The sequence below is a fragment of the Neopsephotus bourkii genome, unplaced genomic scaffold (assembly GCF_033783945.1).
Source record: "Neopsephotus bourkii isolate Nb327-2 ecotype Australia unplaced genomic scaffold, CSIRO-AGI_Nbou_v1 NB_740, whole genome shotgun sequence".
In the NCBI taxonomy this organism is placed as follows: Eukaryota; Metazoa; Chordata; class Aves; order Psittaciformes; family Psittacidae; genus Neopsephotus; species Neopsephotus bourkii.
Genome location: NW_026901238.1, coordinates 1622047 through 1634566, shown reverse-complemented (window position 1 = coordinate 1634566; position 12520 = coordinate 1622047). Strand labels below are relative to the sequence as shown.

General features: G+C 41.1%; 1 protein-coding gene across 2 annotated transcripts in view; it reads left to right on the top strand.

The window, feature by feature from the left end:
- The window catches only part of MDGA2 (MAM domain containing glycosylphosphatidylinositol anchor 2), a 389024-nt gene extending 379221 nt beyond the window's left edge, over positions 1-9803 (top strand). The window contains exon 17 of one of the 2 annotated variants that reach the window (XM_061354587.1): positions 6081-9803. In XM_061354587.1, coding sequence (XP_061210571.1) covers positions 6081-6085 — 5 coding nt within the window. In that variant the 3' untranslated portion in view covers positions 6086-9803. Of the gene's footprint in view, positions 1-278; positions 2296-6080 lie in introns of those variants that run through there. The other variant, XM_061354586.1, reaches the window with a different exon arrangement.
- The last annotated feature ends 2717 nt before the right edge of the window (positions 9804-12520 follow it).

The following is a 12520-nucleotide window of genomic DNA, read 5'->3' as shown; positions in this document are numbered from 1 at the left end:
CAGGCAAGCAGATAAAGCAGCATTAAAAATAGATCAGGGGGTGCAAGCAGTATGAAATTAATGAATATCAGTGTTGTGATTCCCTGTGGACCTTGTTCCATCCCTCCACACCCCGTGTCTGCATTATAGTACAGGCCTTAACTACACAGCCAGGTGGTTTTTTATCCCAACATTTCTTGCCTCATTCAGTGGCTTAGACTTTTGTCTTCTAAGCCTTATAGCAATGCTGACTGTGTCTGGGCAGCTCTTTAATTCTACCTTTTTCCCCCTTTTTGTAGATTTACGATCAGGTGCTGTTGGGACATTAGCGCATATACGACTTATTCCAGTTATCATCCTCATGTCTTTCTTAAGTCATCAGAGGTGACCTTATCCTGGCAGAGGCTACAAAAGATTCACCAGGCACTGGCATGAAGAAAGAGTCTTTGTAAAATGGACATTTAAAAACAAACTACCAAAGATTCCTCCACTGACTGACTCAGAAGTTAAATAAATACATAAATAAATAATAAAAAAATTAAAAAGCACTGGGGACATAAAAGGCATCACGGGAGTGTAACTCACTATGAACCACGCGTGAGAACGAGATCTGGCCTTGTAAGGAAGAGACCTTCAGGTGCTTTTGTGGTCAATAATGAATACAGCATCATCTGGTTGAACTCTTGGAAAAGAGCTATAGAAACCCTTGTCAAAGCACAAAGTCATGGCTGGTTTTGTTTCAAATGAATAGTTTGCTTGTTACCATGGAAACCTAATGGCCTGCCAAAAAAAATAAAAAAGAAGGAGAGGAAATAAAAACAAAAATGGAGAAACACCTCACTGCAAACAGGGTATGTGAAGAGCTGGCATTCATTTTCCCTTGAAGAAGGTTTTTAGTATAGAGTTAAATAAATGTAGGCCCTTTCTACTTTGGCTGTCACATCTCCTAGAGAATAACCCTAAATCAGAGTGTTTTAAGACATTTATGTTTCATTTCTCATGGCTATGCTTGATAACTGTATGCTGTCTCCTTTTGCATGCATTACTATCCAGGATGTGCAACCTGGGCTTACATATTACACAGGCTTATCGGAGTTTGCTTGCGGCCACTCGAACACCCCTCTCCCCTCCCCAACTAAGTCATCTGTTCTAATGAAGTGAAGAAACCAAACCACCGTCTTTTATAAATTGCCATGGAAACCAAGTGCCTTCAATGAAACAAGCCTGATTTAAAAATAAATAAATAAAATAATAATAATAGTTTCAACACAGAAGCTTGCACTGCAAAAATGTGGTTTGTGCAAACTATTTTCTAAACAAACTACGGAGCCTGGGTGTGCAGACTGCAGGCAAGGAGACAAAGTCGCTTCTGGAGATGGATGGACCTAAGCTGCTGCATAAGCCCTTCCGGATGAGATATTTGTTGTTTAGTGTTCCAGACAGCCATGGCCTTTCAGCTAACTACCCATTAGAAAATAGTTTCCGTTGGTCCTGGAAATGGGAGCAGCACTTTTTTTTGATGTTGTTTTTCCAGGTTATCAAGTGGGTCAACCAGAGGAAAAGGTTAAGATACACTTAGTGCAGAAGGTGATAAAACACGGAAGAGATGTTCGTGCTGTAAACTCCATTCACAAGGCTGTCAGCCCCAGTATTAATGGGATGGGGAGGCATGCATGGGGACAGCGGTGCGTGCCAAGACACCCAGCAAACTGCAGAGCTCACTGCAACCCCGGCACCAGTGAAGCACCAAGGGTGCTGTGCCTATGCCCTGGAGCCAGATTCTGTGCAGATCATGAAAGATTATTTTGTTATTGTAGCAAAATTTAAAAAACAAGAGAAAAAATCCACTTTTACAACAACAAAAAAAAAAAAAAAAAGGCTGTACAAATGGGTTTGAGCTACCCGAACACATACCGTTAGCCAGCCGGTTTTCCACTGCATTGTAAAGTTCCCTTACAGTTGTTTATGACAATTTGAATACCTTTTTCCTTAAATTATCTCAGCTTTTAACTTCATTTAAAAAAAAAAAGACTTTTGTCTAAAGAAGAGTATTATAATTATTATTCTGTGTTCTCTTGATACCCTAGGAATAAAAGGAAATTATATGCAAATAATTGGAGTACAAACATAAAAAAAAAAAACAGATGAGTATAATATTTGCAAATATGAGTATAAAAAGCACAACGAGATGCAGTAAAACAATGACAAGGCTTGATTTTTTTTATTCTGTAGAGAAATGTTTGTGCAAATCCAGTAATTCAACTAAAGAGATAATTTTACACCTATGTTCAATAAAGCCTCTTTCCAGGTAAGGTATGCCAAGTCGTATGTGTGTTTGTTGAGCAGTGTGCCTTATGCGGCCCAGATGGGTGCAGCTGGCATGGCTTGGTTTTTCCTGTGATAAACTGGTGTTACATGAAGATACAATGGTCCATTCTGGCAATGCTTGGGGGCTGGAGCTTTGGAGGATGCTGTCAGCTCCCTGGTTTGTAGGCAGTTTGTGGTACCTGTAATTCCCCACACCGCAACAGGAAGGCTGCTCTGAAGATGGTGGGATCTCAGATTCTGGATGAACTGTGGGATGACACTCATAAAAAAACCCCAAATTTCCCACTGGCAAGCACTGGGTTTTAATTAGGGATGGAGAAGCAGGTCAGGCATGGTAAGACCCTGATGCAGATTTTTGTGTAGGAGTTTGGTTTTTCTCTTAAGTCAGGATTTGTGGAAGCCAAACCTTCACCTGTATCCTCCCACTGATCTATTGTGGAAGCCACAGAACTGTGGGATTGTCTGAGAGGTTTCCCTCTGGGTGCTTTTGGCATGAGTCTTCGGAGAGGCTGGCTTTGCCCAGGGCTGCTAGGAGCCCTGCCAGAAATGGATGTACGAGGGTTTGCAGCAGACTCCCCTGTTACGTTTCCTGTTCTGTTTCTGACCATTGTGCGATCTCAGTTTTGCTCATTTTCTAGTTTGAGCAGCTGCAGTGTTGCTCCTGAATGAAGCTGGGCTGGAGCCATGGCAGGCACTGCATGAAGTTCCCACATGCTTGTGCTTCACCCTACCAAGCTGAAGGAAAACCTTGTTCTGCTGTATTTTAGGACACTCGATTTCACTGCTCTGATCAGATGAAACAGGGAATATAGAAAAAAAAATACAGTGGCAATCTGTCAATCAATTTGAAGTAAACATGAAACATTCAATTTGCTTTAAAGTATTTCCCTGATTTCCCCTCTGATTTATCCCTTCCAAAAATAGATTCAAAGTAAACTGAAATTTGGACACCCATTGATGAGCACATACCAGGAGAAGTATCTTCAAGACACCGTGCAGAGCTTGCACCACAGGGCTGATGGCAGTGGTGTAATGGGGGACTCCATGGGAAGGGAGGATTTGGAAAATGCCTGGCAGTGTCCTCTGGTGCTTGGGCAGCTGTGAGGAAGACAGCCTTGAAGACAGAGAAATGGAGATCATGCTTGCTTGTTTAGATCTCAAGCTAAGACTTCTTAATTCTTTCACAGGATGGTGTGGGAAAATAAGGGCATTATTGGAGTACTCCCGTTTCATTGCATTCAGCAATGCCATGCGTGTTTAATTCTTTCACAAGGCACATAGCTTGAATGTGAAATCCCAGATGAAGTGCTTTGATCTCACTCTGCTACCAACCTACCACTTCTCCAGCTGGCTTCAGCCATGCTTGAATCCTGGGTGGGACACAGGTGGGGATAAAAGAGCATAGACTAAAAGAGGGCAAACACCTTTCAGATCTCCCTATATCCCTACAAATGCAAAATTGCAATTTGAAGGCAGGAGCAGCTCTTTGAGAGCCTGTCAAAGTGGCAACGGCTTACGTGATGGAGGCATTAACTAGTGGAGGATAGGGTGTTTACTTGAGCCCATCTCATATCAGCCAGTGTTTGGAGACTATTATCTAAGGTGTGCTACTGTCAGGCTCACAGAAATCCTTTGAAATGTGAAATTTCTTCTGAATCTGTAAGAGGAACTGCTGGTTCCCAATGAGGTGGAGCTGCAGCTCCTAGCCCCTGAATGGCTGCAAGCTTCACACACAAGTACCAGCCTCCACTGATGCTGGAGCAGTTTTCTTCTTGACACCCAGACTTGAGTCTACTGCATTCAGCAGTGTAAATGGCAGAACTGAGTTTTAACAGCTCTGGGGGCAGTTGAGGTCTCCAAATTTTAAAGTTGATTAGTTAAAACGTTAGCTTATCATTGAAGTTTGTTTTCTCTTTTAATGCCTTGTAAGGTCAGAAAAATCCCTTTCTAGTGAATGGTTTAGTCAGAATAACCAGATTTTTTTTTTTTCACCCTTAGTGGAAGAGGTCTACCTCTTTTATTTTTGAAGGGTTTACTCTCTAGTAATGTTTTTACATGTATGAACGGGTAATTGAAACTATCTTCCTCCTAAAGAAAAAATATGATCCATCAGAACAATGGCTGTCTATAGTAGTTGAATAAAAACAAAAAAAAATAGTTTGGTATTATAAGCACTCTTTGCATATATATGCTAATAAAGAGATTGGGTACCAAATTCTTGTGTTTTCCCATAAAATGAAAAAAACAAACAAACAAAAAAAAACAAACCAAAACTATAAAAAAGTTATTATTATATTTCTTTTTTTTTTTTTCAATAAAAGCACACTGCCAGTGTAAGTTTCACCAGCCCAGAAGGAATTAAACCAGCATGTACCAAGCATTTGATTTTCCTTCATGCAAGGACCTTACAAAGCTACAGCTCATGCAATCCTGCAGTCATCAGACCTTCAGTGTTCAGAACTTTTTATGTCATCTTTTCCTAAACCCGTAACCACCGTTTCACCCCAAAGATCCCATGGGAACTTGCCCTGGTGCAGGGTGTAGGCAGGAAAAGGTGCTTTGCAGGATTTGGCCTGGAGAGGGATGTGCTGTGCACACCTGAGCCAGCAACCACCAACCATGCCCCTGCTCACAAATACATCAATCTTAAAACCAATTAAAAGGTGGAGGAGGGAGGATGCATTTGATTTTTGCCCTCTACACTGCCCGTGATGCTATTGCAAAACCTCGCTGCAGGAAGGTTTTCCATCCTTATTCTTGTTGCCAGCATAAATGTGTCCATGGCCAGTTTAGCATCATTTGCTCTTGTGCCAGCAATGTTAAAACATTATTTTCCTCATTTTCTGATGTTAAGCTCCGATCCCTCCTTACCCCCATACCAGCTTCAGATTGCTCTTTTTTCTGTTTTGGTCAGGCTACAGTATTTCTATCTCTGGGTTAGAAAAGATACGTAACAACAAAAAAAGAGCTATTGTTAACCAAGAAAATATGCTATAGTTTCCCTTTTTACCTATCAGACTAGGGAGTTTAGTAGAAGCTTTATGTTATGGGAAGTTTGTTGTATTTTCTCCCCAGAACACCACATCCGAAGTCTGTGAACAGTTAACTGGAGTGCTTCTGGAGAGCAAGTCTTTCAGAGATTGCAGTGCTGACACTGACTTCCCTTTTATAAAATAGCATCTTACTCATACCTCACAGAGAAATAGTTCTGTTATGATGAGACTACTCAAGTGACAATAAACGGATCAGGTCATTAGAGAATGCAATGACTCTGTACCTGGGGTGAGTAATTCCTTCCTCCCTGCATGTCCTTCTGAAACACCCCAAAACATCTAAGTTCAGCAATAAGCCCCCAGTTGTTCACTGCATTATGTATCTTACTGAGCTCAATCCTAGTACTTTGATTACAAGATCTGGACAAGAAACAGAAAAAATAAGATGATTATGTTTGTGTTCACTCTGTAGGTGTGTGCATGCATCCTGGTAGCCTCACCTAACATGGTCTCTCCTAGCTGGTTCTTTGTCATGGTCATGTTGAATGTCACTAGAGACCTGTGACGGGTGATTTGCAACCAGTTTCCTTCCAGTTCTATTCTGTGTAAATTTTTTTTTTCCATTGAGAAAGAGACTTGAATGTTGGCAAGTGCTTGGACAAATGAATATTAATGTGGCTTTGCTCACAGATAAGGTCATGGCTGACAACTGGAGAAATACCACTGATGGTTCCTTGGGATCCAGGACCTTTGCATGAAACAAATCTTTGCCTTCTGCAGGCTGAAGGGATGCGCTTCACCACCAGTAAGGAAGAAAGAGGAACACTGCAACAACCATGACTGTAAATTCTTGAATGCGTTGTGATAGATATGACCACAAAAGAGGTTGAAGAAACATGTTACTGCAAGAATTAGCAGCCTCAGCACCTTCTCAGGAAAGATCAGATGTGTTTCTACTTGCACACTACTAATGGCAAAGGGAAAAAAATCCGTGTCTGTGTGTGTAAATACTATATAAATAACTGTAATTGTATGTATTTAATGTATATATAATGATTATTACATTTTAATGATCTGAAGTATTGTATATAGCCAAAACTTGGTCTCTTATTTTACTAGCACACCCACTGTAGATTTATTTTTTGTCATTGTTGTTAATGTATCTGGTTATAATACGAACTGGTCTCACTTTTACCTCAAAGGGTATATGTTCTTTATGTACATTTTATAAAAAAAAAAAGAAAAAAAAATCACTCAGTATTTTTGGTTACCTTTTCAGTTGCCAGCTGTATTTTCAGTCTTTTCAGCTGCATGCTGCCCTTGCTTCTGACCCCAGATCCACTGCAGGGAAGAGTGGAGTTGGGAGGGACTGGGTTTGATGGGCAATATTTCTAGCAATATTTCAATGTATCCCTGCCTTCCTGAGAGATGTCAGAAAGGAGGACTGTCTCTCTCCATCCCAGCCCTCCACCTCTTGCTAGGTGTTGAAGGGTTTTGACTAGACCACAAAAAGGCCATGCCACCATCTTCTCTACTGGGCCTTTCCTTGCCTTGCATGATGCCAGCAGAGTAACAGGGTTTTACGCAGCCATACAGACAGTTGAGGGCTGAAGTCCATTTCTTTGAATTTCCGTAATGCCCGCACAATCCCTGGGAAGAAACCTGCATAAAGATGTATGCACCATGGCAGACAAGGCTACTTCAAGAGCACTCTTTCCCAAGCCAGCCATGTGGGTATTGATGTGATGGGCACACAGAGCTATCCAATATATCTCTGCCTTTGTGTAATGGTGTGGAGTAGCACAGCATCTCCAGATCCAATTTGGACTTTACTGCATGAAGAGTCTGGATTTGTCAAGGTCAGTGGTTACATGGTCCAATGTGGAGGTTGTCCTGGACTTCATCAGTCATGGGGTTGATGCCCATTCTCTGCTGAAGGCATGCCCTGGGTATTTCTTCTTGTCCAGTTCTTCTGTTGAGACTGCAGTTTGGTGCCCGGAGCTATCTCAAGATCTATGCACATATAGCACAGTCAGGCACACTTTTAATCAGGGGGTTTCCAGTGTACAGTAACATGAAGACTTAGAAGTTATTTCCTCTGAAGTATTGTATTTGCTCATTTAAGAACACAAAGGCTCCAGGTTTTCATGGGCTAGCTACTATATATTTTGAAAAGGCCTCAGATCATTAAAATTCTCTGGTGTTTGTTGTCTGATGCAAATGAAGAGTAAAGTGCTGTGCTCTGATTTGGCATGTTGCATGTCCATGCCACACTGCTGGGAAAATGAAAGCAAACCAGCATTCAAGAAGGAGCCCTCATTTGTGGTTCCTGCTCTGGCTGTCTTTTGTTGGTCTGTGTGGAGATAAACTTCTTTACAACCTTTCAGAATTAAAAGTCTGGGTTTATCGTAGGTGAAATGAGACTACAATCTACATAAATGAAAGCATATTTTGTTTCTTGTTGCATTTTGCAAATGCTGATGTTTCTTTGCCCTTTTCAGTTACACTGATGCCTCCATCATTTTCTTGATTAAATTTGTGACTGTCAGCTGTCAGCTTGTTCAAATTAGATAAAAGTCAGCATTTCCAGGCAAGTCTTTCTCTGCAGTGGCCTCCACCACAGACATTGACAAACAGCATCACAATGAAATTCACAGCTTAAAAAAAAGAAACATACTGGTCTCTTATTTTTCAGCTTAAAAAGTTTCACTGTCCCTTTTGATCTCACAGCTTGAAACCATTCTACATTCCCTCATTCTGTCCTTGGATATTCAGTATTCAAACTATGGGCTGAAGCACTTTATTCCTTCCAGATGCATTGGTCTGCTTCCCTTTCCCTTCATGGTAATTATGTCTTAGCTGCACATTGGGCCAAGAAGAGATCCAAGGGCACATACTTTTGAGTACGAACACGGATAGTATTATATATATTACACTTAGAAGTATCATATATATTGTATTTACATGAAAGCTGATTAAGCTATCTGCTTTCAAATGGAGGTGCTCTGCATCATTGCCTTCATTTGCCATCCTGTGTCCCATCTGCTTCAGGGACCAAGAGCTGAACCCCACTGTCTGCACCCCACCCAATTCCGTAAAGATTTTTGGAGGTTAGTAGACTGACACAAGCATCTGTACAAAAATGTTTTATATTGGTATTGTTTACCAAAAAAAATAAATCAGGTTTTTGATAGATTTTATCTGAGTTTGGTTTGTGGAAACTTTTCATCTGTGCGAACAGGACCATTCCAGAGCAAAATTAGCCAGAATGAAGTGGCAAGCCTAGTCTGTAAGATAGACTGCATGCATAGGTCAATGCTTACTCCTAATCAGCTGCTTATTTTTGTGGAGTTGATGTGTTAGTGCTCTGGATGTGAGTAGCACAGCATGTCGAGCTGCCAGGACTGGCAGATCTGTCTCCCTAGGGAATGCTTGTTATTCTTGTTTGGAGGTTTTTTGGCACGTTGCTTTTAGTTTTTTTAAAAAGAGAAGAACAGGGGTGTATTAGCAAGGATTAAAGTATTACTGTAGTGGCTCTAGGCCTTTCACAATCCCCATTATTTGCTGTAATCCCACCAGAACAGAATGCTTTTCTTATATTCCTTAATTATGCTGTAAAAATTAATGAAAAAATAGCTATAAAGAATAACATTCTGATGAGGCATGTGAATCCCAATTTATAGTGGGAGTAGCAAAAATTTGTTTTTCTGCAGTATTCAGTAGTACTTGACATTTTCAGCCTAACTCCTCAGGGACAAGGCTTACACAATCCTTCTGTGAGTGATTTATTGTGTCTCTGTCCTTTCCCATTAATAAGTTCTGAAATTTTTGTCCCCTTTCAAATGGGTTTGAAGGGCAGTTGAGATCACAATAACAATTTGTTTATTTAAAGTTGGGGATTTTCTTCAGGAAATCACCCACCAGGACCTGAAGAGGTTAGAAACCTCTTCAGGTGCTTTCCTCAGACTGATGAACATTTGTTAACTGACAGGGTTTCCTACACTGTATGTCCACGTCATTCTTCCTCTGGTTATTATCATCTCTGCCAACTCTCCTTCAATGTTATTCTTCCCCTTCCCTTGTGAAACATCACTGATGCTCTCTTGCACCTTCATTTCATTAGCCTTGGAGAGACCTTTCCAAGGAGTTAATAATGTCCTTAGACTCACTTTTCCTTACAGAAAGTGATAAATAAGACAAATCCTGTTTTGCTTTAAAGGACAAAATGTTCAAAAACTTACCAATAAATTCTCTTCATTGTTAATAGGTGGTAATTGCATCCTGTGTAAAGGCACTGGGAGAGACTGAGGCTTAAATAGCCTCTAAACCTCTTTTTAATTGTCATTATGGGTCTGGCTGCTCATTCAGGAGGAGGCTTCTCAGTGCAAGTTCCATTCCCTGCTGGGTTTGAACACAGACAAATACTAATGTGAATTTAATGCAGGGGAGATTGACCACTTGAAAGAAAAGGAAGTATTTGATTTGATAAAAAAAAAAATAAAATCAAGTGCTCTTTTTAATTAAAGAGACTTATTTATCAGGATAACTGGCTGAAAGTGCTGTCTGACATTTTCCATTTGATTCAGTCTAGGGAACATCTTGGACATCATCCCTTTGTGCAGCGGGGAGCATGCATCCCTGGGTATTTGTTCAATACTGGGTATAATGAGGCTGCCTGTTAGGACCACTAGATGCAAATTTGATACTAGTGCTGTTACCAGCATTATAATAATGATAGCAATGCTCTGTGGGAAATAGGAGCTGTCAGGAAGAGAGGCAGCAGCTGTCTGCATTAGGTTTGACTCTGGATAACAAAGACTTAATCATCTTTCAAAAAATAAAGGAAAATACGATGCCACGATGTTTACCTGTCATTGAGTCTTAGTGGATAGAGACAACTCTAAAGCGGAGACTGACTCTGTGGGCCTGGTTACAGTGAGGTCTGGTGGGTGGCTGCACGTCTCAGTTGTCCAAAGCTATGTGGGAAAGTTTTCACACCAGGAACAGACTTGAGAACTCCATTTTCAGCAAAAAGTGTTTTGGATGCTGGAGAACCACATGTCCCTGCACTTGTCAACTTTCAGAGAGTCTGAGTGCTAGTGACGGTTATGCCATGCAGTTTAAAAATACTCCAGGTATGTCTCTGAGAGTTTTAATACCAGACCAAATTCACCCTTAAGAAGAGAATGCAGATGTAGAAGGCAAACACCTAGCTGAAATCTCCATTTACAAGTATATGACACAGATCTCTACATCTTCTGCCCACAAGAAATGCATACACAGGTAAAGATGGAAGTCGTATGCTACCATGAGAGGGAATAAAGCTGCGTATGATAGAGTGCCTCAACAAAATAGGGCACCAAGTGGTTTTGGTGTTTCTTTAGTGTTTCTTTGTCGTTTAAATCACTGTCTAACAGTGTTTACTTTTCTCTAGTTTATAATGCAATGTATAATTTCACTTTAGGTCAAGGAAAAAGGCAATAACTGGTACCTAGTAACAGTGCTTCTTCAAGGCAAGCACTCTGTTGAATAATGAACCATTATTTGGCTATTATATTCAGTATCTGAAAGGGGCCTATAGGGATGCTGGGGATGGGGCTCTTAGTTAGGGACTGTAGTGACAGGACAAGGGGTAACCAGTTAAAACTTAAACAGGGGAAGTTTAGATTGGATATAAGGAGGAAATTCTTTCCTGTTAGGGTGGTGAGGCACTGGAATGGGTTGCCCAGGGAGGTTGTGAATGCTCCATCCCTGGCAGTGTTCAAGGCCAGGTTGGACGAAGCCTTGGGTGATATGGTTTAGTGTGAGGCGTCCCTGCCCATGGCAGGGGGGTTGGAATTTGATGATCTTAAGGTCCTTTCCAACCCTAACTATTCTATGGTTCTATGGTTCTATGTGCCAGGTTTGGATACTTTGATTCAGTGACTATAAAAAAAGAAAAGAGGGGGCTCAGTTTCCTGCTTAGACTCACAGGACATTAGGACAGGGAAGAAAAGGGAAGAATGTGAAGAAATCTTTTATTAGCTACAGTAGCCCTTTCCTAGTAAAATTAACAAGTTGGCAAGAGTGATTAATCTTATAGTCTTAGTATTTTATTTGGAAATTAAGAGGTACTAGAGGATGAGAACAAAGTTTCCTTTGTCTGACCTAGAAAATAGGGGACTGCCATAACCAAGCTGCGAGCATCAGGTTACTGAAAATCTGTGTGAGTTTACTGATACACTGCATAGGGTATCCAACCCCTTCTGTCCTCCTTCAGGACCAGCACTGCCTCCGAAGTCCAGGACTTGCAGTAGTTACATCACTCCTGGAAACGGGTACAATTTGCTAGTAGCGCGTAGATGCTGATACTGAAATAGCTTGCCAGGAGAAATCGTGAATTTACCATTGGTTTGGGTGTATCAGGTGAGATTAAATTTCATGGTAAAAGGACTGCATAGTAAAAGGCTTTATTTTGGTGGTGTGGTTTAATCCCAGCATGCAATGAAGTATCATGCAACTGCTTGCTCATTCCCAATGGGATGGAGAGGTAAGTCAGAAAAAGGTAAAACCTGTGGGCTGAGATAAGAAAAGTTTCATATCTGAAAGTAAAATATAATGATAGTAATAATAGGAAAAAGAGAGAGAGCAATAAAACCAAAGACAGACAAGTGATGCAATGCTCACCACCAGCTGACTGATACCCAGCTCTTCCCTGAGCAGCAACTGATCCCTTCCAGCCAACTTCCCCAGTTTCTATACCAAACATGATGTACTGTGGTGTGGAATATCCCTTTGACTAGTTTGGGTCAGGTGTCCTGTCTCTGCTCACTCCTGGCTTCTTGTGCCCCACCTCAATGGCAGACACTGAAAAGTCCTTGATCAGGGTAAGTGCTACTGAGCAAAAACTAAAACATTGGTGTGTTATCAGCATTATTCTCATTCTAAATCCAAACCGCAGCACTCTACCACCTATTAGGAAGAGAATTAACTCTAACCCAGCCAAAATGAGTACACTTGGGAAGAGAAGTCCAGCTATAGTCAGTGTTTGTCTTCCATTTTGATTTTGAGGTCAGTGACTCTCCACAATATCCCACCCTCCCTTCATGGAAAAGAGAAGAAAGAAAAGCCTATCTTACCCTAAGCATGCTCTGAAGCTGTGAACTGTGATTATAATCAAATCTCATGTCTCATGGCTTCAGGCAATTGCTTGCAGGTGCCAGGAAGGAATCTACCTCCAG